The following is a 26,451-nucleotide window of genomic DNA, read 5'->3' as shown; positions in this document are numbered from 1 at the left end:
TTTCCTAATATTCTTGCTTCCTTGACTTTTCCACTCCTTATATTTATAGTACCTCTATTTGTTGAGTCTATGGAAGGGTGAGTACTATGGCTTATTCCATTGTAACCCATATTACTAACTACCTCCATTACCCAAGCCACTTACAGTTGTTCTTAAGGATAAAACACTTAGCATTGCCTGGTTACTCATATAATTCACATTACACCAAACTCATAGGCAATTGGAAGAAAATACTTTTAGTAAAAGTTCAGGTAAGGGGCGCCTGGGTGGCGCAGTCGATTAAGCGTCCGACTTCAGCCAGGTCACGATCTCGCGGTCCGTGAGTTCGAGCCCCGCGTCAGGCTCTGGGCTGATGGCTCAGAGCCTGGAGCCTGTTTCCGATTCTGTGTCTCCCTCTCTCTCTGCCCCTCCCCCGTTCATGCTCTGTCTCTCTCTGTCCCCCAAAAAATAAATAAACGTTGAAAAAAAAAATTTAAAAATAAAAAAAAGTTCAGGTAAAAGAAAAAACTTTTAGTAAAAGTTCAGGTAGGTTTTTCCTTTCAGTGAATGAATTATCCATAATTGCAGCTGGGATGAATGTAAATTTCATTTAGATGTTTGGATATGTCTTAGGTGGTAATTTTCCTGATTAAAGTTTTTATTTCATTTATGTATATTGAAATAAAGAACTTGCTCGTGGCTGTAATAAAAAATAATTGGGGCGCCTGGGTGGCACAGTCGGTTAAGCGTCCGACTTCAGCCAGGTCACGATCTCGCGGTCCGGGAGTTCGAGCCCCGCGTCGGGCTCTGGGCTGATGGCTCAGAGCCTGGAGCCTGTTTCCGATTCTGTGTCTCCCTCTCTCTCTGCCCCTCCCCCGTTCATGCTCTGTCTCTCTCTGTCCCAAAAATAAATAAACGTTGAAAAAAAAATTTTTAAATAAAAAATAAAAAATAATTCATAATCTCTTGTAATGAACTACAGTTTGTCTATTTTAATGGTGATAGAATTCTTACCCTTTGGTGAAATTATGAGAATGTTAACAGATAATTGGTTGTAAAGTGAAAGACTGAAATAAATTTATACCTCATAGTTGTTCTCCAGGTCTAATATAAATGTGTTGGAAAGCAGTTGCAAACTTCTTAGCAGCTTTCCATTCTCTGGAAGCTTTCAGAAACCCAAACCATTTCTCTAGTACATCAGAACCCATTCATTAGTAGAAATGTGATTATAAAGGATATCAGCTAATTTAGATCCTAATCCCAATTTTGACATACTTTTTGAGTGGCCTGCTAGTCTGCCAATTAGTAGGGAACAGAGAAATTGGTCAATTTCAAGACAGTTGACTAGGGAATAAAAGCCACCTGCCACAAATAATTTTAAATATGTATTACTCTGTAGTCATCTGCATTATTTTTGACACCACTTTTGTACTTGACCTGACACATACTTGGAAGGAAAACTAAGCAGAGACTGCCCACCAAACCTGTTTGTATCCTGCACCAATTCAGTGTTACAGGTTTTTAAAAGCAATGATGGAATTGTAAAATGGAATTCTCCCATATCCACTGCGTGTTCTACTCAGCTGAGACTTGGGAACCATCTAGGTTATCTAAACTAAAAGTCTTTCGGAATAGTTACTCCAGCCCTATTGCCTATTGATTCTCATGTCATTTCTCACTTCCCCTCCCATTAGTGAGGCCTTTTGTTCTTTCATCACTTGCAGCTTTTGACCTATTATTAGTCACTTAGTGGGACACATTGAAGAATAAGAATATAAGAATAGTGCCTGTTAAGTTTATTGGGAAAGCTGGACATGTTTCCTCATGCCACTTTATCTTTTGGCAGGTAACCTGTCTGGTCAGAGTGCCACTTCAGTTTTGCACCCCCAGCAGACCCTCCACCCTCCTGGCAACATCCCAGAGACTGGGCAGAATCAGTTGTTACAGCCCCTTAAGCCATCTCCCTCCAGTGACAACCTCTATTCAGCCTTCACCAGTGATGGTGCCATTTCAGTACCAAGCCTTTCTGCTCCAGGTCAAGGTAAGCAATCAAAGCAATCAACATGTTCTAAAAACATGAAAATGGAGATACTGCCATATCCGCAACAAAAGCCTGATGAGCATCCTATTAAGGTCAGTTGGAAGACCGGCTGACCAGAACACAGCCTGTGTATTAAAACACTTTCGGATCTTGAGCTGGAAAGGGAAGTTGAGTAATGATTATATTAGGTGAATTCATTGCTCCTATCAGATGAAATAGGTTTTTTCAAAGGATTACAGCAAAAGGTTGTATTGTGACTTACATGAGGACTTAACCAAATTAATGACTCATTTGGGATTTGCAACATACACTTTAATACTAGACTGAGATTTCCTGGACCAAAATTAAGGAGTTTTAGCAGTTTCTGAAAGCTAATGCATTTGCCTAGCCAGTGTAGACTTTTTTAACTTGTAAGTATGGGAGTAGCATTCTAAGATAAATAGCCCTACAATTCAATTTGTTACCTGTAATCTACTTCCTAAATAGAGTTTTATTTATTAATGATCATTTAAAACCTTCCTGTAGCAGAACGCTGCTAGTAACGATAGAACGAGAATTGGAAAAACTTAGGTGTCTGGGTGGAAAAGAATAAGAGAAGAGTTAGGTAACTTGCTTAGGTGCTTTTGCCACAATATCACAGATAGTAAAGGTAGATCATCATTGGACTAGGTAAATGTGCTTGCTTGCCGGGAGCACAAACCAGCTAGCATTATTATTCACACTGGGAAAAGCTTCAACATTTTGCAAAGTAAGGGAATTGAGACCTAATATTTCCTGTCCTACCTATCTGACATTTCCCTAGAAGCTTGTTCTTCTGTGTGCCATCTTAGCGCATTTCACCACTCCAGCCTCAAGTTTCTAACATCTTGTAGTTGTGTTCTGTCTCTTCTCTCTCTGTTCTTCCCTGTTTTTCCCCTCTCACAGGCTGTGCGAAGTTTAACTGTGCATCTGAGCAGGTGACATTCAAACCTGGTGGCAGGAGGACCCGATTTCTGAGTACGCCCTGCTTGGCTCTTTGTGTGTAACACCTTTACTCCTTCCTCGTCCTTGTTTTTCTGCTGCTTGGATCTGATGTTTCATGCAGTCCATTTTCATTTGTCTCTTTGTATATCATCTACTCAGTGGCTTGGCTGAACTATTACCCTCAGAAGTTTGGGTCTCTATATTAATTATGATAAAAGATGTAGAAATAAGAACAGGTTTCTATAAACTTCAAAATAACTTTCTGGTAGAATTGCTTCTTTATAGATCCATGACAGAGTAGAAAAGGTGGTAATGCTGTATAGACTGCAGGGTCATTTGGGGTAAAGACTGAAGTCCATAGTCCTACTTACTTCCACCCCTTGCTTTGGCATTAGAAGTGACAGAAAGCATCTTGACCACTAATGTACTTAGATCCTGGCAGCAAGGGAAAATTACACCCTATTTTTTTATTCTTTTTCCGAGTAGGTTGAAATCTTTTTTTTCTTCTCAATTAAGCCTGGCCATCTGTCCATTGAAATGATGCTAGAATCTCTTCATTGGATCCTTTCACCACCCTTACCTTCTAACTCCCTAAAATTGATAGTTCAAAAAGGGTTTCAGTGTAGTTATTCTGATCAAGCATTTATTCTCAAGAACCAGAGCCCAGGGCCTGCCAGTGAAAATGGTCTCTTTAACATGATTGCTAGGATTTCTTAGCTTTCTTAAAAGCAAGGCACGATAGTAAATCACCCAATTTCCCAGCCCATCTTCCCCAAATATGAAATAAAGATGATGCCTCTCTCGTAGGGCTGTTGTACAAAAAAATAAGATCATGTGCACAAACACTGGTAGCTCTTGGGAAGCACACATCATTTTCTTCTAATTAGCCAGTGCCTACCTGAAACATAGTAGGTAGTCAATAAATGTATATTGGAATAAAAATTTTAAAAACAAAAATCAGGCTCAAGTAGAAAACCTTTGTTAGAGTTTGGTTAAAGATCTTCACTGCTGAGGCCTCAAACTTCTGATGTGGTTACTGAAGTGCTTTTTAAATGCATGTGCTAAGGACATCACTGTTTCTGAGGTTCAGAGGTCCTTGGGCCTCATGTATCACTATCCAGGACTATTGAACAAAGAAGGAGGTGGAAGACATTATCCAGTTTGGTAGTTTTCCAAAGCATGTGTGATGTTTGGTTAGACCAGGCTGGACCAAGCATGTTAGCACCTTGACACTTAAATAAGCATATGTCCAGCTGGCAAGATGAGATGACATTAATAGGAGGAGACAAGTGTTTCAAAGTAGGTTGCTGTATGCTATACAGCCTGAAACGTCGAAGAGGGAAGAAAGAGAACCAAGGCTTTTTTGTGAAGAACAATGTGAGTGATACATTTCAGATTAATTAATTAAATAAATTCTCACCACACTCTTAAAGGTAGGTGGTAGCACACTATTGTTCAGATGAAAGTGGTTAGAAATATTAAATCTTACCACTTCCTTTTGGGTCTAAAACGAGAGGCCCTACATCTGTTGAAGGCACACAAGTATACATCATGTAAGCCTTGGTAAACAAATTACGAAAGGCAGATTTAAAGCAAATAGGGAAAGGAAAACAGGCATTTATTTACCAGGTGTGGGGTCTTTTTAGTTTGGGATGCGTTATTCTGTGCTCTCAAAATAGATTATGGTTTGGAAGCACGGCTTGGCTTAACGCTTTATTTATGTTCAAAAGTTGCTTGTTTTCCACATACTTTTAAAATTTTTTCTGGAGGGGACGGGGTTAGTATGTATGTCTAGGATTTGGAAATATATTAGCCAATTTAAAAGGATTCAAAACTGTAACAATGGTACTGTCAAGTCTACTGTGGTAGAATTGTTTAATGCATTTTATCGAGTGCTTTTTAACAACCCAGCAGGAGAAACAGAAAGTAGGACGGGGTCAGTGGAAAGACTGCTTGGGTATTTGAAATTCAAGCAGTAAGACCTGAGAGACTGGAGTTCTTCCCCCAGGTTCCCCCAGAACCTTAGTGCAGAGCATTACTTGTAGATACAAAGACTGGTGGAAGCTCAGCCGTCAGCCAGGTGCCACTGGCCATCAGATAACCATGTGAAGGCTGACAGCTAGCAAGCTGCGTCCCATAGAACTGTACCCATAGCAGGGACTCCCAGGTCCCACCAACCTGTCTCTCTTTCTGCTTTCTCTTGCTGGCACTTTGTGTGCTGTTTGGAGATTCTAAATATTTTACACTGATGTTTCTTTGTCTTTAACACGTTGCTCTCTCTTTGTGCTTCAGGGAAGATGGTGAAAAAAGTCTGTCCTTGCAACCAGCTCTGTAGTAATTATCTTTTCTTTCTGTTATTTTTGGTCCTTGATTGCAAAGCCTGTTATCCATGAGTTCTTGGAACCCTGAAGCTTCACAACACCCTCATTTCCCAACTTCCATCTGTCTAGTTCTGCACCCTGTTCTAATATATTTTTTAACATGCTTAATTGCTGACCTCTGGCTATCCTTACAGATTAAGAAATCACCTCCTAGTCAATGCTCTCACATGATGACCCTCTGTGATCCTGGCTTTGTGACAATTATGGATTGATGATGCCCATGATAGAGAGAGAGAGAGATCAGGGATGCCTGGCTCTTTGGGGAGAGCCCTTTAGTTAGCAGATATGTGCCAGCCGCTGTTCTCCCACTGGAAAATCAGCACTGGTCAAAACATAGAAAAGTCCGCATCCTCATATCACAGCAGGAGGCATCTGCTAGATTGGGGAGGAGAAAAGCACTACTTCGTAGAGTCTGGCTTCTTAGGCTGATGGCTTCTCATTAACGTGCATGCAATTCAACTACCCAATCGGCCACCTAGACAGTCAGAAAACTCTGTATTTGGGGTACTGGGCAATAAGCTGTGACTCATAGTAGGTTATCATTCATGGGATCTGGTGGTGGGACATGGGGGAAATGTATTATGGCAGGAGAAAATAATGGATTTGGGGTGGTAAAATATATACTACTTCCTAGAGCTTTGCAGCAAAACTGAGAAAGATCTAGAGGCTACTCAGTGTACTCTCTGGAAGGCAAGCAGCATCCTCAAAAATATGTGTATTATAAGTGTTTTTAAACCATTTCCTACTAAAGTGGACTAAATGCACTATCCATGCTTCTAGCTTTTGTAGTCAGCTTTTCCCAGGCATTAATTTCTGGTCAGAGAAGGATGTGTTTGTTTCCTTCTTTAATGGGAAAGCCTGTTTTCAGAAGTCAGAATAAGGTTAACTGTATGGCCAACCTCCTCATAGTATAAACCCCACCTTCATAATCCAGTACTGTGTAAGACAGATGAAAATGAAGAATGAAATTTGGTTGTAAAGGAGCCTCACAGCATCAGAGACGACTAGCATGAGACTAGAGAGGTGTGACCCCGGCATGAGCTCTTTGTGAATAAGCAGTGTTCACCTCTACTGAGCTTCTCATATTTGGCTTGTGACAGTTCTTCTCACTTGTGATTGTTTCTGGTTTTCATTTTGATTGTCTCACTCATCATCAAGCTCACCAAGCAGTTATTGTTCAAACAGGAAAATAGCCCTCATGCATGTGATACGCTTGCTTTCTGGATTCTATTACTGTCACGACCGCCACCCTCATTGCTTGTGCTTCCCACTCTGTGCTTCCCCACCACGGTCTCTCTTGCTTTTCAAGGAAAGCTGTTTGTTTCCTCTGCTTTTATCCTTTTCCACTTGGGTTTCCTGTCCCACAGGAGAACTTACTCTGCCCTTTACGCTGTATGTGCAGTAGCTATCCCCTTGTGGCTCCAGTGGGCCCTCAGAAGTGAGCTAATACACACACTGCAGTAATCCATGTCTTGCCTTGGTGGTAAGAAGCATGTGACCTTCCTCACTCTGCAGCTTCACCTCAGAATTAGCTGTTCCTCTAATACAGATGTGCTTGTGTGTGCCGTTCCCAGGGCAGTGGGGTATAAACTTGAGACCAGCAGTGGATTATAAAGGGCTTTTAAATGGCAGAGTTGCTTCAGGCATGCTGCTGTGCTCTGGTGCTGCTTCGACCTGGAAAGCAGGAAAATGTATGCATTTATTTAGCCCCCAGCATTATTTGGATATCTTAAGGCCTAGTGGCTCACAACTTACCTTAGTAGCTTTTATTTATTCTGCAGCAAATGTGAATTCTGGTAAGAAAGTGGGGGGTGAGGGAAAAAAAACAAGATTGTGACTTTTCTTTCCCTCTTCCCTAAAACTTGCCTCTTCGAATAATCTTCAGTGTGCCCTCCAGCAGAGCCGAAATCAGGCAGGACACAGACTCCTTCTTCCTTTCTCATCAAACCATAGAACTAGAATTCCTTCATCATAACCTCAAAGCTTCCTCCTTCCCTTTGCACTCCTTCCTCAGCTGAATGTTCCTGTTGCTTCCACATACAAGTGCTTGCCTGCTCTCCTGGGAAAGGGGGGAACGGGTGAGAATCCACAAACCAATTGAACCAATTGAGACTGAGGTCATCTTCAGGAAAACCATGTGTTCCTGGAGTTGAAAGATTCAGGCACACCACAGAGAACCTTCTTCATGACTAATCTTGGTTCTTAACTCATAGGCAACTGGGAGAGGTTGAAGCCTTCATTCCTCCCGAGTTTGTTTACAAATTTGTGTGTACGGGTCCAGGTGAAAAAGGTTTTTTGAACCGAGCATGCTGTTTCTTTTATCGCCTCTTTCTGTTAAAGAATGGCTAAAGACTGTGGCACAGTATCCACATGGTGTGGGAAGCCCATCTTTTCCTGGGCCAAGCATCTACCTTTGCTTTCCTTTAACTCCTACTTTAACCCTGCCTCAGTGCTCGAGAAATCCTCTTTTGCCCTGCATTCTGCAGCATTCTAGAGCCTCACTGACCATACCACACCTCCCTCATCAGCGTGATGCTGGGAATAGAGTACTGAAACTTACTTTCCGTACTCTAGATGCCATGGGAATGGGCAGAAAGGGGTCCCTCCCCTTTGTGCCTACCACCATCTTGAGTTTTTTAGCCTCATCTGCAACTCCTGAAGAGAACCTATTTTCATTACCCTCTTATGCCAAAACATTTGGCTAAACAAGACCTTGGAACCTTCCCGTCTTGCATGGCTTCCCAACTCATCCTCTCCCCATTCAGTGGCTTGCCATTCATCATCCTGTGAAGTTTTCCCTCTTCCTGAAGCCAAAACCCAACCTCCTTTTAATGGTTGTATTCTGTTGCTTCTTTTAATCCTAGGGACCAGCAGCACAAATACTGTCGGGGGAACAGTGAACAGCCAAGCCGCCCAAGCTCAGCCTCCTGCCATGACGTCCAGCAGGAAGGGCACATTCACAGATGATCTGCACAAGTTGGTAGACAATTGGGCCCGAGATGCCATGAATCTTTCAGGCAGGAGAGGAAGCAAAGGACACATGAATTATGAGGCAAGTCTTCTTCCCTTCTTGCCATTTTCCTAATCTGTCAAGAGTATCACTTAGCACACATCTGAATTCAGAGAGGATATCAAGTACCCAGGCTAGTGCTTAACATTTCATGCCACAGCCTTCTGTAGTAGCTCATGACTTTTAACCCCTTTAGAAACAAACAAAAATCACCCGGTTGCCCTTTTATTTTTCTTCCCTGAATTTCTAGCTCCCTGTTTGTCAACTAAAGTTTTTTCTCCCCCTTTCTTTCGAAGCCTTGAACTACATACGCATATGTACACAAGCACATGACTCTGCCCACTTCCAATCAGAATAATTATTCTACCCTAACATGTTAAGTATAAAAAGCCGATAATTATTATGGAAGGTTTGGTGCGAGTTTTGGTTTTGCTATACCCTGTAAGATTAGACCAGCCCCAGTCCTAGAATCTTATTTCAGTACTACCCATTTCACACCCATGGGTTACACCCACACCGGACTTTACATGTAGTTGTTTTGTTTTCAGGGCCCTGGAATGGCAAGGAAGTTCTCCGCACCTGGTCAGCTGTGCATCTCCATGACCTCAAACCTGGGTGGTTCTGCCCCCATCTCTGCTGCATCAGCTACCTCTCTAGGTCACTTCACCAAGTCCATGTGCCCCCCACAGCAGTACGGTTTTCCAGCTCCCCCTTTGGCACTCAGTGGAGTGGGACAGGTGGCCCAACACCACAGCCACTTGGCCAGTTCCAACCTGTGGGAACTGCCTCCTTACAGAATTTCAACATCAGCAATTTGCAGAAATCCATCAGCAACCCCCCAGGTTCCAACTTGCGGACCACTTAGACCTAGAGACATTAACCGAGTAGATTTGGGGGCAGGAGATGGAATGCTGAGGGGTGGGCGGGAGGGGGGAATGGGAAAGTAGCCTATATACTAACTACTAGTGCTGCATTTAACTGGTTATTTCTTGCCAGAAAGGAATGTTTTTAATACCGCTTAGAGCCCTCAGAATTGAGAATCTCCCTCCCCCTTCACCATTTATTGGAGTGGAACAAGAGGGAAAGAGCAGCTTTCTTGTGATGGGGCGGTTTCAAACTATGCTTTCCTGTTCTCTACACCCAATAGCAAGGGCTAGGAAAGAGAATCATTTATCAGAAAGCCACAAGAGAGCTCAGTCCGTGGAACAACCAAACCCCATCTGGATTTTCAAGTGGGTGGAGCTCTTAATGTTGGTACCCACCCCAAATCCCTTATTCCCTCAAGAATCCAAACCACAACACAAAAAAACAAACAAAAAACCTATTGGGCTCTCTCCTACCCTGTTCCCCCCTCCCTTTTTTTTTTCTTTCTTTGTTTCTTCTTTTGTTTCTTTCTTTCTTTTTGCTCTTTAGAACCCAGTGAAAAACACCAGGGGACTGAGGTTTCAACCCTTTCTTATGATAGGTCATTAGTGCTTTTAAGCAAATGATATTAGCAGCTTTGACTGCAGCATTAGCAATTAGGAAAAAAAATTAAGTTCCCTGCGGACATGTAACTTTGCCATCAGTTTTGATGTGGAAACACTGTGATATATAAATGTTGTTGGACAACAGTAGTTTTAAGAGTAAAATACGAAAGGTTTAAAAAGTTGAAAAAAAGCAAGCTCTGTCCTTTACTTATTGAGACACTTTAGCTTTTTCCTTTGTATTTCCATTGTAGTAGATAAATAAATGTGAATGTAAGATTGTATAAATTACTGTACTTGAATACTTCTGTTCTCCCAGTATTGCTTGCTGGATATTTTAGTGCCTTGGACTTCTACTGCTTCTGCCATTAGCACCAACTTCTCATCAGACCCCAAATCAGCAGAGGGCGTATGGAAGGGTAATAGGTCCATGTGACCCCAGCAGAGGATTATGCCAAAGGGAAACTGAAAGAGTATTTTTTTTTTCTTTTAAGTCATTCAATTTTGTCTAGAGCAGGTGTAAGATGAGCAGGGTGAGAAGTTAAGTTGACATCAGTGGTTGAAAGCAGAAAGTTCTGTTTCAGGAACAGTGAGGAGGGGTTTCGTAACAAAATTGGACAATTTAAAAGATTAAGGGTGGTGTGTGATAAATGAAGAAAAAGGAAGACTAAGAATGGGAGAACAAACTCGTTATGAAGATATGTGATGCCTGGCCTGTGGGTGCCATAAGCCTTACTTGAGCCAGGCTGGAACAGACAAGACCTAGTAGAAATGGCTGAATATAAAGGGAGTGGGGGCTAGTTTTTAAGTTGGGAAACTGATAGTGAAGAGTCACAGATGGAGAAAGTTGCTCTAAGAAAAACTGTATGGATTGCTTTCCTCTTGTTGCAAATGTCTCCTGCATTTCCCAGCTTGGGGTACTGTATTTTGTGGAAAGTGGACCCACATCTGAATTAAGCATTGTAAGAGTGCTTATTCCTACTCATTTCCTATGTGATGTCCAGATGGTTGCAGAATCCTAAGTCTGTTGTGCCACCTCTTTTTCTAGAATTGCAACTGATATTCTCACATTTTCATATAAACAAATACTCCCCTTAAGTAATAACTGCAACCAATCAGTATTATTTAGTGCTATGCCTAGTTGTAATGGGCAGTTCTGTTATTTTCAGAGCTTTCAGGAAATACTCCTAATTGGCTATGTTTAGATCTCTGTTATCTCTGAAGATGGGGAAAGAAGCTAGAACTCTTAATTTAGGGGGTGCTTCTTTTCACTTGAGTTGGGAAATTAACATAGTTCTGATCTCTGACCCACCTCAACTGGCACATCCCAGGAATCCCCACAATAGGAAGAGCCTGGTTGGCTGTCCTGTCCTGCCGTTCCTTCATGGGTCCTGTATTAAGTTAGCCTAGGTCCCAAAGACGCAAATGAGAGCTGAAGGTTTAGGAAAGTAGAAATTAACAGGGGTTCCAAGCCCTACTTCAAAGCTGTTTACTTATTTATTCTCTGCTTAAGATCCTTGGGGAGATGGTAAGAGTAAGAATAGAACAAAGAAGGTGCTGAGTAAATGAGAAACGGACCACCTAAGATGAATGAAACTATACTTTCTACTGGAGGAACGAGGGAACCAAATGCAGCACATTATTTTTTGTTATTTTGGCTTAATTTTGAGATCTCTTCACTTACACACAAAAAGTAAGAACTGGTTTTATTTACTGTTGATTTTTCTTCCCTCCTGTGGATGAAATAACTGAAGCCTAGAGGAATGAACTAGCGCTACTGAACTGTTTAAATTATTTTTGTGTTAATAGTACACTTTGAGTATCTTTTTCCACATTACAAAAATCTTTCTGAATTATAAATGTTTTCCTTACATTATTTAACAATGTACACTGTTTAGAAAAACAAATAAACTAAATTCAAACCTTGGGGGTTTCTCAGCAGCCGTTAATTGTACATTTTGCACTAACTCTGGGTGTTGCGCTTCTTGTAAGATTGCGCTTTGTGCTTCAGTTTGTTACCTTTGTAGACTTATTTAATGAAACCATTCAAATAAACCAAACTTGCTTTTGTTGAGCTGTGGGCTTTCATTTCCAGCAAATTCCTCTTTCATGATCTCATTAGCTCACTTTTGAGTTGTGTACAATTTATATAACTAGATTCCTAACTCCAGGACCTCTTTAGCAGTCCTGAACTAAACTAAGATTATGCTTCAGAAAAAGGTTTTTTCTGACGAAAGTGGTAAGGGTGTCAAAATCAAAAGATGAACATATGACCAAATCCATGTAACGAAGTAGTAAGGTAAAAGGAAAATCGGGGTAAGCTACATCATCTTCCGAAGGAACAGAAACGGCTGCCTTCCTGTACTTCAGGAATTCCTTGCCTCGGGTTCATAGCTTCCCACAGATGGGTGTTTGATGCAAAATTTATAAAAGCCACAGTGTGAAGATCAGATAAAAGGCACAGCCCAAGCTACTGTTTTACTTAAAAAGTAAACCTGAAACTCATTATTTGGGGGGAAGAATTATGAAACATCTGAAACTATACGAAAAAAACATTTTTTGAGATACAAAGCCACCTTCACATGTGAAATGCAAAAATATAAACACCTACTTACATTTTTTGTTAAAAAGAATTTATTTTGCTTTCTTAAAATGCCTTTTCTTTGGTCCTAGATCATTCCCTTGATAAGGAAAAAAAACCACAGGACAGTGACTTCATAAACCTATAAAGGAGAGATTATCATAGATGAAGATGGCAGGCTGGATTGATGCAAAGTAGCGAAACCCCACTCTAGTCTTTGTTCTTAGGATACACAGTGTGGTGTGGACAGCAGTAAATGTGGAGACCTAAAGTTCAAAGAAGACAGACATTAACAATAACTTGATATAGGTGGTGGTTAAAGTCCGTGCTTCATAGTATGGCTTATATTGCTTGAAGGCAGGTAGCCACTGATGACTCCTGAAATGCCTATACTTACTAATGTAAGAGCTTAGGAATAAATAGAGAAGAGCCTCAAGAGCCAGAGAGAAGGTGTTCAGTCGTAGAGCCTCCCCACTGCAGTGTGTGACAAGCTTTTTAAAAGGGCTTTCTGACTGCTCTGCTCTGTCTGCAGTAGGCTCCAACACTCAAATCCTCAGGTAAAGTTCAGAATGAAGCAAGGTAAATCCTTGGAAATAAAGCTCATTCCCTAGGAATGGTGAACAATTTCATGACCAAAAAGTAGTTTTCGAAAGTCCCTTTTGTGACAAAGTCCAATGATGTGACCGGAGCCTCAGTTAAGATGGATCCAGTTTCCTTTTCTTCAAGTCTTGGTTCTTGTCATAGAAATCAGAGTTTACTATGGAAGAAAAAAAATCATTTAAATATGACTGCCATGATTTTAAAATAAGAAACTGACAGCTAAAATTTGAAAGGCCAGTGGGGCAGCTGGGTGGCTCAGTGGAGCAGCTCAGGTCACGATCTCATGCTTCGTGAGTTCGCGCTCACTGCTGTCAGTACAGAACCTGCTTCAAATCCTCTGCCTCACCGCCAACACCCCCCCTTGCTCCTCCCCCATTCATTTGTGCACGCGTGGTCTCTCTCAAAAATAAACATTAAACCTAAAAGATGAATAAAAATTGTTATGAGGGTAGATCTTTGTGTTATCTCTAGATCAAGTTGCAATACCAAACATGATGGGCCTACTTTAATAGATAAAGTTCTTCAGTCAGTCATGCTTAAGCTTCCTACTACTATCAAGGGTTATAAGGAGTTACACCTGAAGTCAGGGCCCCCAGAGGAAAAGTTCTGGCGTATAAGCCAGTTATCTTTCATTTTCTTACACTGATATTCCTCTGGCATAATATTATACAACTTCTTAAAATGGAATTCATCATTCTTTCTTTAAAATGCAAAGAATTAACCCAAATTCTCCCTTCAATTTTTGTTGCTGAACACTCTCGCTACCTGTTATCTCTTGGTTACTGTTGTGAGTTTGGAGTTGCCTGGGTCCAGATTTTGCTTGTGGATCCTGGTGACAGAGGTCCTGTGGAGTCCTATTCCAGGTCACCACCTGGTGTTTCAGGACTGGTGTGGCAGGGGTCTGGAGTGGTTCTGGCCTAGACAAGGGCTTCACATCACTGTCCTCTGCATCTGGATCCATATCCCACATTCCAAGACTGTCTGCAAGGACAGAGATCGTGGGAAAACGCAGCATCAACAAAGAAGTGTTCTCACAAAGCACTGGGAAAAACATCATAAGAAATTCCATGTCGTGAGTGGACTATGACAGCTTTTGGAACTTCTCTCTCCCTGTCCACTAAAAGTATGCCAGAGTTTCTCTTAGGACCATAGAGGAGCTGAGTATGTGCTGTCAGAACTGCCTGCAGTCCATTACGTGTCCTCTCTTTTTCCAAAACTTTGTGGGGCTATAAGATTAAAATGAGGATTTTTATGTCTCTCGTAAGATGTATTAGTGACTACCAAAAGTGCATTTCATAGGTTACATTTAATAAGTACCTACATTGGGGCGCCTGGGTGGCTCAGTCAGTATGCATCAGACTTCGGTTCAGGTCGTGATCTCACGGTTCGTGGGTTCAAGCCCCACATTGGGCTCTGTGCTGACAGCTCAGAGCCTGGAGCCTGCTTCAGATTCTATGTCTCCCTCTCTCTCTCTGCCCCTCCCTCGCTCACACTCGTCTCTCTCAAAAAAAAGATAAACATTAAAAAATAATAAGTACGTATATTAATACTTAAGTCATTCCTTTAGCTCCTACTGACCTGTGAGGAAGTCTTTCTCCGTGTGTGGTTCAGAAACAGTTATGGGGGTGCTGTGCTTCACAGGAAGTGCTGGCGGTGCTGCTACAGTTCACAGGAGAGCGAGCGAGAGAGGACAAAATCAGAATCACTCAGTTGTTGGAGGGAGCACCTCAGAAGTGCAAAGCTGCCTAGAGTTACGCTGGTTCCTGGCACAGCCAATAAGAGATCCAAGATTCCTGGTCCCATTCCTACCTACATACAGATCTGCATGAGGCTAAAATCACGATTCTCTTTTCTTCTCACTAAATTGGGGAGAAAACAAGGTTCATTTCTCCTAAAGCAACTATCCAGTTGGTCTGGGATAAGCCCTTTGTTTCTACTCTCTGGGAAAGACAATTCTTTTCAAACAATTTTGCCTCATGTTCACAGACGACTCAGAAAAGCTTTCTAATACGGAGATGGCCAAAGTAGCTGAAAGGGGAAAAAAAAAGTTATATACCCTAAAATTTCTAGTTCTAGATTATGTCAAGGCCCCTTTCCTTCCCTGACGATAGATGAGGGCGTCTTTAGAAATGGGGAAATGCATGGCAGGATTTCATAGAGTCTTAATTGCTTAGACTCTATCCTGACCTGATGTTCTACTGAGTTCTGGTTTGGACATAACCGTACATACTGGCAGAGGATCAGGCTAGTCCCTCGGGACACCTCCCCAGGGCCTCCGCTCCCATCCTCCTCACACACCCTGATTCTTCTTTTCCACTGATGGAGCAGACAGTTGCACTTGCTGTTTCTCCATTTGTTCCCGGAACTGCTGCTGCAACTGTTTTTGCCGGAGCTTCCGCTGGTACGTGGCATCGCTCTCCATGGCGGAGGCCAGGCTTCTGCATCAGAAGAGCAATAAGGCGGGGCTGAGTTAACGAAGTAAACTCCTGAGGGAGGACACAGACCAGTCTGCTAGCTCAGGAGGTGAAAATGGAGGTCACGAAGACTGAGAAGAGAAAGAGAGGGAACCGAGGCCTCATACCGGGAGCTGCCGGCCTTGTCTTCCTGTTTCACGAGGTGGGGATCATCTGAGTGGCTTGGTTTGCAAGGGGAGGTCACCTCCTGTGGTTTCGGGGGTCCCAGAGTCACGTTCTGCCGGCAGCTGCTGTATCTTGCTTGTTCCACAGAGGGTTCAAAATCTTGTCTCTTTGCTTTAGTTAAATCCACTTCAAGAGGCAACTAATAAGGGAAGAAAGGAGGTAAATAACTTCTTCCAAGTGTACTTCCCCTTCCTTTTCCCTGCCTTCAAGGTCTAGATTCCTGGAAAATGGTATTTGACCATCCACTATCCATCGTGCCCTCTAGATCCTGAGAAGCTGAGACAAAGGATCCATACTTCGATCTGTTCTTCAACTTTTTTAATTATATGGGAGAAGTAAAACAATTTCATTTTCTACTTTATACCTTTCTGTAGTAATCAAATTTTGGTAAAAAGGAATCTTACTTTATGATTCAAGGCAAATGTTCTATATATCCTAATTTGAATCTTTCGTTGGCAGCTGGATCTGTCTGATGCTATCTACTTTTTGTCTCTTTTTCGTGGAAATGATCACACATGCTCCTTGTGGAGGCCTGTACTTTCTCTGGCCTTTCTTCCAGGACTTCCCCCAAAATACAACTCTCCTCAGTACAACACTCACAGGTTGCTACGGCACAACTAAGTGTCCTTCAAATAACAGGAGGAAGAAGACTTGGAAAGCACTGACGTCTCCCAATTTAGGGTAGTTCCTGCATCTCACCAAATGTGAGAACTAACTGTACTTCATGGCATTTGGCAATATGTTCTACTTCCAGGCCCTGAGCACTATAGAAACCCAGAGCTTTTCACTTGGGAGAACTGTCTCGATTCATATGGATGCTAATTTTAATAAAGATAATCTGAGGGGCACCTGGTGGCTCAGTCAGTTAAGCGAATGACTCTTGATTTCAGCTCAGGTCATGATCTCACGATCGTGAAATTGAGCCCTGCACTGGGCAATGTGCTGTGGAGCCTGCTTAGGATTCTCTCTCTCAAAAAAATAAAATTTGTAATTAATAACCTGAAAATAATTTCATTACATTATGAAATTTCTAATCTACATTGGAAAGTAAATAGTAGGTTAAAAATAAATGAGCTTGGGGCACGTGGCTGCCTCAGTAGGTGGAGCATGCAACTCTGGATCTTGGGGTCATGAGTTCGAGCCCCACAATGGGTGTAGAGATTATGTAAAAATAAAAATTTTTAAATAAAATAATAAAATAAAATAGCGTATGCAACACAGATGAACACTGAGGACATTATGCTAAGTGAAATAGGCCAGTCACAAAAGAGCAAATATGTATGATTCCATGTACAGGAGGTACATACTTAGAGTAGTCAAAAAAACGAGGCAGAAGGTAGAATGGCAGCTGCCAGGGGCTACAGGGAAAAGGAAGCAGGAAGCTACTGTTACACTTTCAGTTTGGTAAAAAGAGAGTTCTAGAAATGGACAGTGGTGACAGCTGTACAACAGAAGGAAGGTTTATAACACCACTGACTACACTTAAAATGGTTAAGATGGTAAGTTTTGTTATATATATTTTACTACAAAAAAAAATGAACTTTGAAAAAAGTTTGAAAGACTCACAATGCTAAGTGCTGCCAGAGACCTGAAACAGCTGAAACTATAAACCACGGTGCAGGAGTGTACATTAATACAACCACAATGAACACTGGAAAGATCTAAAACGAAGCATATGCCTATTCTCTGACCCGACCCAATAATTCATTCCCAAGATAAATGGGTGTGTATGCACCAAAAGACATGCAAGAATGCTAACCGCAGCCCTATTCAAAAAACAACCAAAAACTACTCCAAAACTCCGTCTATTAGACAGAATGGGAAAATGAGCTGTGCTATATTCACACAATAGAAAAGTATACAGCAATGAAAATGCTACATGTGACATGAGTGAATCTCACAAACATGTCAATTGAAAGCCAGACACAAAACAGTTCATACTGTTTGATTCCCCAAGGTGCAAAAAGGCCAACTAACCTATATTGTTAAAAGAGGTTTTCCTTAGTAGTGATGAGGAGGGGAGAGCTTTGCAGTCACTGCAAGGAACACTATTGAGGCTTCTGGGACACTGATAATATTTTGATTTGATTTCAGATGGTTCTATGGCTATGCTCATCAAGCTGAACATTTATGATATCTGAACTTTTCTACATGTTTATATGTACATGTTAACACTTCAATGGATTTTTATAAAGCACAAACTATACAATTTCATTTATATAAAGTGCAAAAAAAAAAAAAAAAAAAAAAAAACTACAAGACTGGGGCACCTGACTGGCTTAGTTGGTAGAGCATCCAATCCTTGATCTCAGGGTTGTGACTTTGAGCCCCACATTGGGTGTATATTACAGAAAGAGAGGAAGAAAAGAAAGAAAAGAAAAAGAAATGAAAGGGAAGGGAAGGAAATCTATGAGAATAACAGAATAGAGAAGTCTGGACAGTAGTTACTTTTCAAAAGAGAAGTCAAGGTAGTGAATGGGAGTGGCAAATGGGGGCTTTGGGGTACTGGTAATGTTTTTTTTATCTGGGAGATAAATAGCTGTGTTCACTACTAAATATTCATCAGGCTGTGCCATTATGAATTATAGTTTTCTGTGTATAATTTGCACTTCATTTTAAAAATTCACTTAAAAACTGGGGCACCTGGGTGGCTCAGTCGGTTAAGCCTCTGACTTCGGCTCAGGTCACGATCTCACGGTTCCTGAGTTCAAGCCCCACGTCAGGCTCTGTGCTGACAGCTCAGAGCCTGCAGGCTGCTTTGGATTCTATGTACCCCCCTCTCTCTGCCCCTCCCTTGCCTGTGCTCTGTCTCTCTCTCAAAAATAAATAAACATTAAAAAAAATTTTTTTTAATTCATTTAAAAACTAAGAGTAAAAAAGAAAGGGAGGATGTTAGCAGAATGGTAGACTCAGAAGCTCCACGGGCCGTTCCCCTAGAGACACTGAGTTACCAAGATACAAACTAGAATACCTTTCTGAGAACCCCGGTGACCAGCTAAGAAGCGACAGGCCTTAAGCCAGCATAAAACCAGACAAGATTCCAGCAAAAGGGGTAGGAAAACTCCTGGCATTTTGTGTGGCCACTTGGGCCCCACCCCTGCCCCTACCCAGCAGTGAGTAGCACAACCAGGAAGAAACCTCACGTTCTGAGCTCTTCCTCTGGGATGGAAAACAAAGGAGTAGACTGTGCATCCAATGTTATGGCTTGTCTAGAGCTGCCCATGGCATTGCTTTCTGTCTCACCTGACTCAGCACAATGATGAGACCAGCAACAGAGTTTGAAAGCCACTAAAAACAGAGATGAGCACAAGAACACCTTGGAGCTACAGTTATGCAGTGAGATGCCAGGAGGAGAAAGAGATCATAAGAGGTTTGAGAGGTCCTAGAACCTCTAGGTGGGCCAACTGGTAAAGTTCTTCCCCTGCACAAAACCAGTACATAAAGACTGGGACTGGTGGTTGTTTTCTTAAATGCCACATCTCAACAAAAGATCATATGGCATTCAAAGAAACAGGGAAATGTGGACCAAACAAAGTAACAAAATAAAACTCCAAAAACAGACTCTAAAAAAAATGCAATCTATAGACTGCCTAACAAAGAATTTAAAATAACTATCATAAATGCTCAATCAGCTAAAAGAGAACACAGACAGCTAATGAAATTAGGAAAATGATGCATGGATGAAATGAGAACATCAACAAAGAAAAACTATTAAATAGCAACTAACAAGTTCCAGAGCTGAAAAATATAGTAACAGCTGAAAAATTCACTGGAGGGATTCTACAGCAAACTCGATCTGACAGAGGAAAGGATCAGCCCACAGGAAGACAGGTCATTTGAAATCATCTCAGAGAAGCAAACCAAAGGAAGAATGCAGAAATATGACCAAGCTTAAGGGGGCCTATAGGACACTTGTCACACTATATATTACAAGAATCTCAGAAGAAGAGAAAGAGAAAGGGGCAGAGAGATTATCTGAAGAAATAATGGGCCCAAAACTTCCAAAATCTGAGGAAAGAATATGTATAAATTCAAGAAGCCCAAAGAGGCTAACTAAACTAAACCCAAAGAAGCTCACACCAAAACACATTATAATCAAACTGCCAAAAGTCAAAGACAACACACTAGTTACAAACTACCAGAAAGAGAAATTAAGAAAACAAACCTATTTACAATTGCATCAAAAAGAATAAAATACTTAGCAATAAATGAACCAAGGAAGTAAAAGACCCATACACTGAAAACTACAAGACGCTAATGAAGGAAACTGAAGAACAAATGGAAAGGTATTTCATGGTATGGATTGGAAGAATTAATATTGTTAAAATGCCTAAACAACCCAAAACAATCTACAGATTCGATGTAATACCTATCAAAATGCCAACGGCATTTTCCACAGAAATAGAACAAACAATCCTAACGTTTGTATGGAACCACAAAAGACCCCAAATAACTGAAGCAATATTGAGAACAAAGCTGGAGGCATCATGCTACCTGATTTCAAACTATATTACAAAGCTATAGTAACCAAAACAGTATTTTCATAAAGACACATAGATCAATGGAAAAGAAAGGAGAGCTCAGAAATAAACCCGTTTATATGATCAACAAATTTATGACAAAGATGCCAAGAATGTACAATGTCAAAAGGACAGTCTCTTCAATAAATGGTGTTGGAAAAATGGATAGCCCGTGCAAAGAATGAAACCAGACCACTATCTAACACAATATACAAATATACACAAAATGAAGTACAGACATGAGTGTAAGACCTGAAACCATGAAACTCCTAGAAAAAAACACAGGTGATAAGCTCCTTAACACTGGTTTTGGTGATGACTTTTTGAATGTGACACCAAAGCAGAGCCAACAAAAGAAAAAATAAACAGGCAGGACTACATCAAACTAAAATGCTTTTGTATAGCAACAGAAACTGTCAACATGAAAAGGTTACCTACGGCATGGGTGAAAATATTTGTAAATGATGGAACTGGAGGGTATTATGCTAAGCAAAATAAGTCAGTCAGAGAAAGACAGATACCATATGTTTTCACTCATATGTGGATCTTGAGAAACTTAACAGAAGACCATGGGGGAAGGGAAGGGGGAAAAAATGTTACAAACAGAGAGGGAGGGAGGCAAACCATAAGAGATTCTTAATAGAGAACAAACTGAGGGTTGATGGGGCGTAGGGGAGAGGGGAAAGTGGGTGATGGGCATTGAGGGCACTTGTTGGGATGAGAACTGGGTGTTGTATGGAAGCCAATTTGACAACAAATTATATTTTTTTTAAAAATTTGTAAATGATATAATCAATAAGGAGTTAATATCCAAAATATGTAAAGAACTCAATAGCAAGAAAATAAACAATCCAATTAAAAAATGGGAACTGGATCTATATAGACATTTTTCCAAAGAAGACACATAGATGGTCAACAGACACATGGAAAGATACTCAACATCACTCATGATCAGGGAAATGCAAATCAAAACCACAATGAGATATCACCTCACACCTGTCAGAGTGGCTATTATCAAAAAAAATAAAAAGCATTGGCAAGGATGTGGAGAAAGGTGAAACCTTGTGCACTAGTGGTGGGAATGAAAACTGGTGCAGCCACTGTGGAAAACAGTATGGAGGTTCCTCAAAAAATTAAAAATAGAACTACCATGTGATTCACCAAGTCCACTTCTGGATATTTATCCAAAGAAAACAAAAACACTAACTCAAAAACATATCTGCTCCCCATGTTCATATGGAAATAACCTAAGTGTCCATCCACGGATGAATGGATAAAGAAAATGTAGTACACATGCAATGGAATATTACTCAGCCATAAAGAAGGAAACTTGCTATTTGCCACAATGTGGATGCACCTCAAGGGCATTATGCTAAGTGGAATGAGTCAGATAGAGAAAGACAAACATTGTATCTCACTTATATGCAGAATCTGCAGGAGAAAAAAAAAAAAAGAGCTCATAGGTACAGAGAACAGATTGGTGGTTGCCAGGGATACAGTAGGTAACAGGCAAAATGGGTGAAGGGGGTCAAAAAGTACAAACCTCCAGTTATAAAAATACGTCACGGGAATGTAATGTACAGTATAGTGACTGTAGCTAATAATATTGTATTGTATATCTGAAAGTTGCTAAAAGAGTAAATCTTAAAAGTTATCATAAAAAAATGTGTAACTAGGTATGGTGATGGATGTTAATGAGACTTATTATGTCATTCATTTCATAACATATACAAATATCAAATTATTATGTTGTATACCTAAACTAAAATAATGTTATATGTCACTTATATCTCAATTTTTAAAAAGTCAAAGACAAAGAGAAATCTTGGAAGCAGCAAGAGAAAAATCATCAACAAATCAACAGGCCACAACATAGATGAAACGAGGACATTACGCTAAATGAAATAAGTCAGTCAAAAAAAACAAACAGCATGATTCCACTTACATGAGGCATCTAAAGTAGCCAAATTCATAGTTAAGTGGAATGTGGTAACCAGGGGCTATGAGAAGGGGGAAAGGGGAGCTGTGTTTTGGGTATCGAGTTGCAGTATCTCAAGATTAAAAAGTTCTGGAGATCTGTTTGATCAGTGAACTGTACAAATGTACAAATAGCTAAAATGGTAAATTTTGTTATGTGTTTTTTACCACAATTTAAAAAAGAGAGGAAAAAAAACCTATGAGTGATATCCCTAACAAACACAGATGCAAAAGGCCTTAAGAAAATACAAGCCTAATAACGTGTAAAAGGATCTTAACAAGGGAAAGAGTGGAGTTTTGACAGATGCCAATTGACATACGCCTCTGTTAGGGTCTCCACCCCAAGAGCCCCTCGAGTACAAGACAGGGAATGCTCCCCGGGGCCTCAGAGAATGTCATGGGGAAGGCAGCCACTCCTCCAGGCACCAGGACCATTCCAGAACCCGACTCAGCCCAGGCCAAGAGTGACTACAGGGGATACACGATTTCCAGACCCCTCTCTCGCAAAGGCTCAGCTCGTGCGATAGGCAGAGACGGAAACGAGGATCTACACCTTAAATCCACTCCAGCTAAGGAAAAGCAAGAAGGTGGAAGAGGTGTGGTTCTCAGTGTTTCTAAGAAATGGTGGTGCTGCAGGGTTCTCAGACCATTCCCGAACACAGCGCTCCATGTAGAAGAAACAACTAGCATACATTCTCTGGGCTTCAATGTCCTCATCTGTAAAACAAGGCCATTGGTTCCTGTTGCTCTGATATTCAAACAAGTCAGAAATACACATTCCAGACCCTCTAAAGGGCTGAGTCTCCCCTTCTTCTCTCTCCATCCCCAAACAGTCACCCATGACACAAGGGAATCAGTAATATCTTTACTGCAATGCATTCCATTCATCCATTTCTAACATACCTGGCGTGGAAGCTTATTTAGTGACCTCAGATAGTCTTTGTCCAGAATACAATTTCCAAGTGCATTCCCAAAACTTCTAAGAGTAAGGAAAAAAAAGAGTGAAACAGGTTGAGAATTATTACATGGTAATATCAGAGAACACAGTTAGAATCTCTGTGCAAGTTGCTTCTCAACTGTGGCAGAGAAGGACCCTAATATACATCCAAAAATGTTTACTGAGCACCTGCCACATTCATGCACTGCTTTAGTTTTAGGTTCTCAGAATACAGCACCATCCCTGCCCTCAGCAAGAGGCAAGGACTATGAAAAGACTCCTTAGCTACCTCCTGCCGTGGAGCACCAATTCCAGAGCAGAGATTTCTTCTGAGGACTGCTCCAATTCCCCAGCAACAGTGGGCTACACACACTTAGAGCACAATCCTCCCTGACAGAAGCTCTTCACTCGGGATGCCTGGTTATGTACCGCAAGTTTGTAGTGGATGTTCATTCATACATGTGTTTTTCTAGTGATTCAATTCACTTCAATTCTCAAAGGCCAAAAAAAAAAAAAAAAAAAAAAAGGCAAAATACCCTGTTCTATGTAACTAAGCTGTACATACACAATGAAAAACTGCTTAATGGGGAAGCTGTCTCGTATTCATGTGGAAAGGTCTCCGATCCATGACTGAGGCAGTGGGTGTGCAAAATCGAGCACAGAACAGAGAAGATAGTATTCTACCATGTGTTCCCAAGAGGGGAGACTGACTAAGCATAAAGCAGCATGGGGGACACGCGGGAGAACAGGAAACGGGGCCAAGAGGTACAGGGGAGAGGGAGACTCAGGTTATTTTGATTTTTGTACCATATGAACGTATTACATTCTAAACAAACTAAAACAAAACAAAACTGCTCTGAAACAAGAATCAAAATGAAGCAGGTCAGACTCTAGCTTTTGCTTACCTCAGCGCCCGCTTCAGCCCATCTGTCACCGCCTCCTTCCTTGCCTTCTCCAAAGACAAGGCTTTTGACTTGAGGCCCTCACTGACCCCATAGCCCACATCTTCATGATATGAGCCGTCCTGTGGGGGGAAGAGCCCAACATGAAGAGCTGCAGTCGTGTGTCCCTGTCACACAACTCTTTTTGCCCTGAACAGTGCCCACACTGGGCACATATTAACTCAGGAGCCTTGCTAAAGGGCACATGAATGGGCACCAAGAACTGTAAGAGAATAAATTTCCAGCACTATGTCCTTGATCTTATCTGCTGGGAAGTATGTGAAACAATTCTCCCTTCACACCTCCTCTTTTACTTAAAAAAGGCATACAGCTAACCCACCCTAAATCTCACTAGGGTGCATGACCCCAAGGTATAAAAACCTCTGGGACATTAAACAAAAAGAAAATGTGAAATATTATATTTAATGACTCTAATGATTGGATATTAAATCTTTTCACTAGTCAGGTGGTGTCCATTTCTGGCTTTCACCAAAAATGAAGCTAGACCTGATTGAGTTATTAGCTGATAGAGAACCAAATATAATTTTAGATGATAGCACTCTGTGATTTTTTTTAAAAAATTTTTAATGTTTATTTTTGAGAGAGAGAAACAGAGACAGAGACAATGCGTGAGCAGGGTAGGGGCAGAGAGAGAGAGAGGGAGACACAGAATTCAAAACAGGCTCCAGGCTCCAGCTGTCAGCACAGAGTCAGACACGGGGTTTGAACTCAGGAACAGTGAGATCATGACCTGAGCCAAAGTCAGACGCTTAACTGACTGAGACACCCAGGTGCCCCCGCCCCACACTCTGTGATTTTTTTTATATAACTCAGAAAGTTAATTCAAAGAAATGAGTGACACTATAACAAAACTCTCCATTCCCAGTTTATTATGTGAATAAGGTTTTTCAGTACTATTTACTAAAAATAAGAAGTTAGAATAGAATTAATGTTGAATGGTCTGTCTAGGAAAAAGTAATATTAAACTATGGATATATTTTAAAAATTTAATTTAATTTAAAAAATAAACTATGGATATATAAACTATCCAAAAAGAAAAAGCCTCATCCATCTCATTAAGAAATACATTTTCCACAAAAATTTATTTTTATTAAGTATACAAATTTTAATGTAGTTATGTTGTCTCCCTCACAGACACAACTGACTAATCAATTGTGTGTTAATAATACCTATAATAGTAATTCAATCCAGATTTTGTATAATTTATTTTTTTTCTTAACATTTATTTATTTTTGAGAGGCAGAGCAAGACACAGCACAAGCAGAGGAGGGATAGAGAGAGGGAGACACAGAACCCAAAGAAGGCTTCAAGCTCTGAGCTGTCAGCACAGAGCCTGACACGGGGTTCAAACCCACGAACTGTGAGATCATGACCTGAGCCAAAGTCAGACACTCAACCAACTGAGCCACCCAGGTGCCCCAAATTTTAAAAAATTTAAAGACCTAAGGTCACTGAAAATTTACTCAAAAAAATTACTTTTATATATACATACACACAGAGAGGAATTATACTAAGGTTATTAACAAGGTTCCAAACATATACATTCCAAACATTGTTTTATATATATTGATATATTATATTAGTATAAAGCCACTGGTGAAATAGAACAGGAGTTCAAGAAGAAACAATGTAAAATTTCTCATGATTAAAGAACACCTTGCTCATGTATTTTTTTTAAATAGATGACAGTATTTAATCACCTATTATTGAAAATCCATTGGTATATTTAAAAATGATGCAACAAAAAACTATGGGAGGAACAGATAAAGGAGATTAAGAGTACAATTATCCTGATGAGCCATGAGAAATGTACAGAATTGTTGAATCACTATATTGCACACCTGGAACTAAAATATCCCAGTATGTTAACTATATGTGGATAAAAAAAAAAAAAGGAAGAAAAAGATACAATACATTTATTTTAGAATGTCAAATTTGGGGGCGCCTGGGTAGCTCAGTTGGTTAAGTGTCCAACTCGATTTAGGCTCCAGTCATGAGCTCACAATTTGTGATATCAAGCCCCGCATCGAGATCTACACTGACAGAGCAGAGACTGCTTGGGATTTTCTCTCTCTCCGCCCCTCCCCAACTCATGCACACACTCTCTCTCTCAAAAATAAATAAACATTAAAAAAAAAAGTCAAATTTTACAATATGCCAAGAAATATACCCTTGCAACTACAGCTTTCGCCCATTACCCAGAAGTAGAACATTCTTATGAAAGCTTTCATTTGCCAAAGTAGCATAAAGCAAAGAAGTACCATTAATTTGTATGGAAAATTTTTTGAGCATTCCCAGATCCAAAAACTAACCTCTTTTGTGGCACGTGGGTGGCTCAGTCAGTTAAGCATCCAACACCTGATTTCTGCTCAGGTCATGATCTCACAGTTTTGGG

At 40.8% G+C, this 26,451-nt stretch overlaps 2 protein-coding genes across 9 annotated transcripts in view; one reads left to right on the top strand and one right to left on the bottom strand.

Moving 5' to 3' along the window:
- The window catches only part of WNK1 (WNK lysine deficient protein kinase 1), a 159,492-nt gene extending 147,578 nt beyond the window's left edge, over positions 1-11,914 (top strand). Inside the window, 4 exon segments of the mRNA XM_023256636.2 lie at positions 1,826-2,020; positions 8,229-8,416; positions 8,923-9,079; positions 9,082-11,914. Of these exon segments, the coding sequence (XP_023112404.2) occupies positions 1,826-2,020; positions 8,229-8,416; positions 8,923-9,079; positions 9,082-9,239 (698 nt within the window). The 3' untranslated portion in view covers positions 9,240-11,914.
- Positions 11,915-12,451: 537 nt separating this feature from the next.
- The window catches only part of RAD52 (RAD52 homolog, DNA repair protein), a 33,349-nt gene continuing 19,349 nt past the window's right edge, over positions 12,452-26,451 (bottom strand). For 2 of the 8 annotated variants that reach the window (XM_045061223.1, XM_045061226.1), the window contains 7 exons: positions 24,000-24,118; positions 23,061-23,136; positions 15,603-15,799; positions 15,320-15,459; positions 14,600-14,680; positions 13,787-14,062; positions 12,452-13,178 (listed from right to left, as the gene is read on the bottom strand). In XM_045061223.1, the coding sequence (XP_044917158.1) occupies positions 13,117-13,178; positions 13,787-14,062; positions 14,600-14,680; positions 15,320-15,459; positions 15,603-15,799; positions 23,061-23,136; positions 24,000-24,118 (951 nt within the window). In that variant the 3' untranslated portion in view covers positions 12,452-13,116. Of the gene's footprint in view, positions 13,179-13,786; positions 14,063-14,599; positions 14,681-15,319; positions 15,460-15,602; positions 15,800-22,710; positions 23,029-23,060; positions 23,137-23,999; positions 24,119-26,451 lie in introns of those variants that run through there. The other 6 variants (XM_045061224.1, XM_045061225.1, XM_006933397.3 and 3 more) reach the window with 6 other exon arrangements.

Source organism: Felis catus, chromosome B4, assembly GCF_018350175.1.
Source record: "Felis catus isolate Fca126 chromosome B4, F.catus_Fca126_mat1.0, whole genome shotgun sequence".
In the NCBI taxonomy this organism is placed as follows: domain Eukaryota; kingdom Metazoa; phylum Chordata; class Mammalia; order Carnivora; family Felidae; genus Felis; species Felis catus.
Note: the sequence above shows the minus strand (reverse complement) of the source record. Positions and strands in the feature narration are given on the sequence as shown.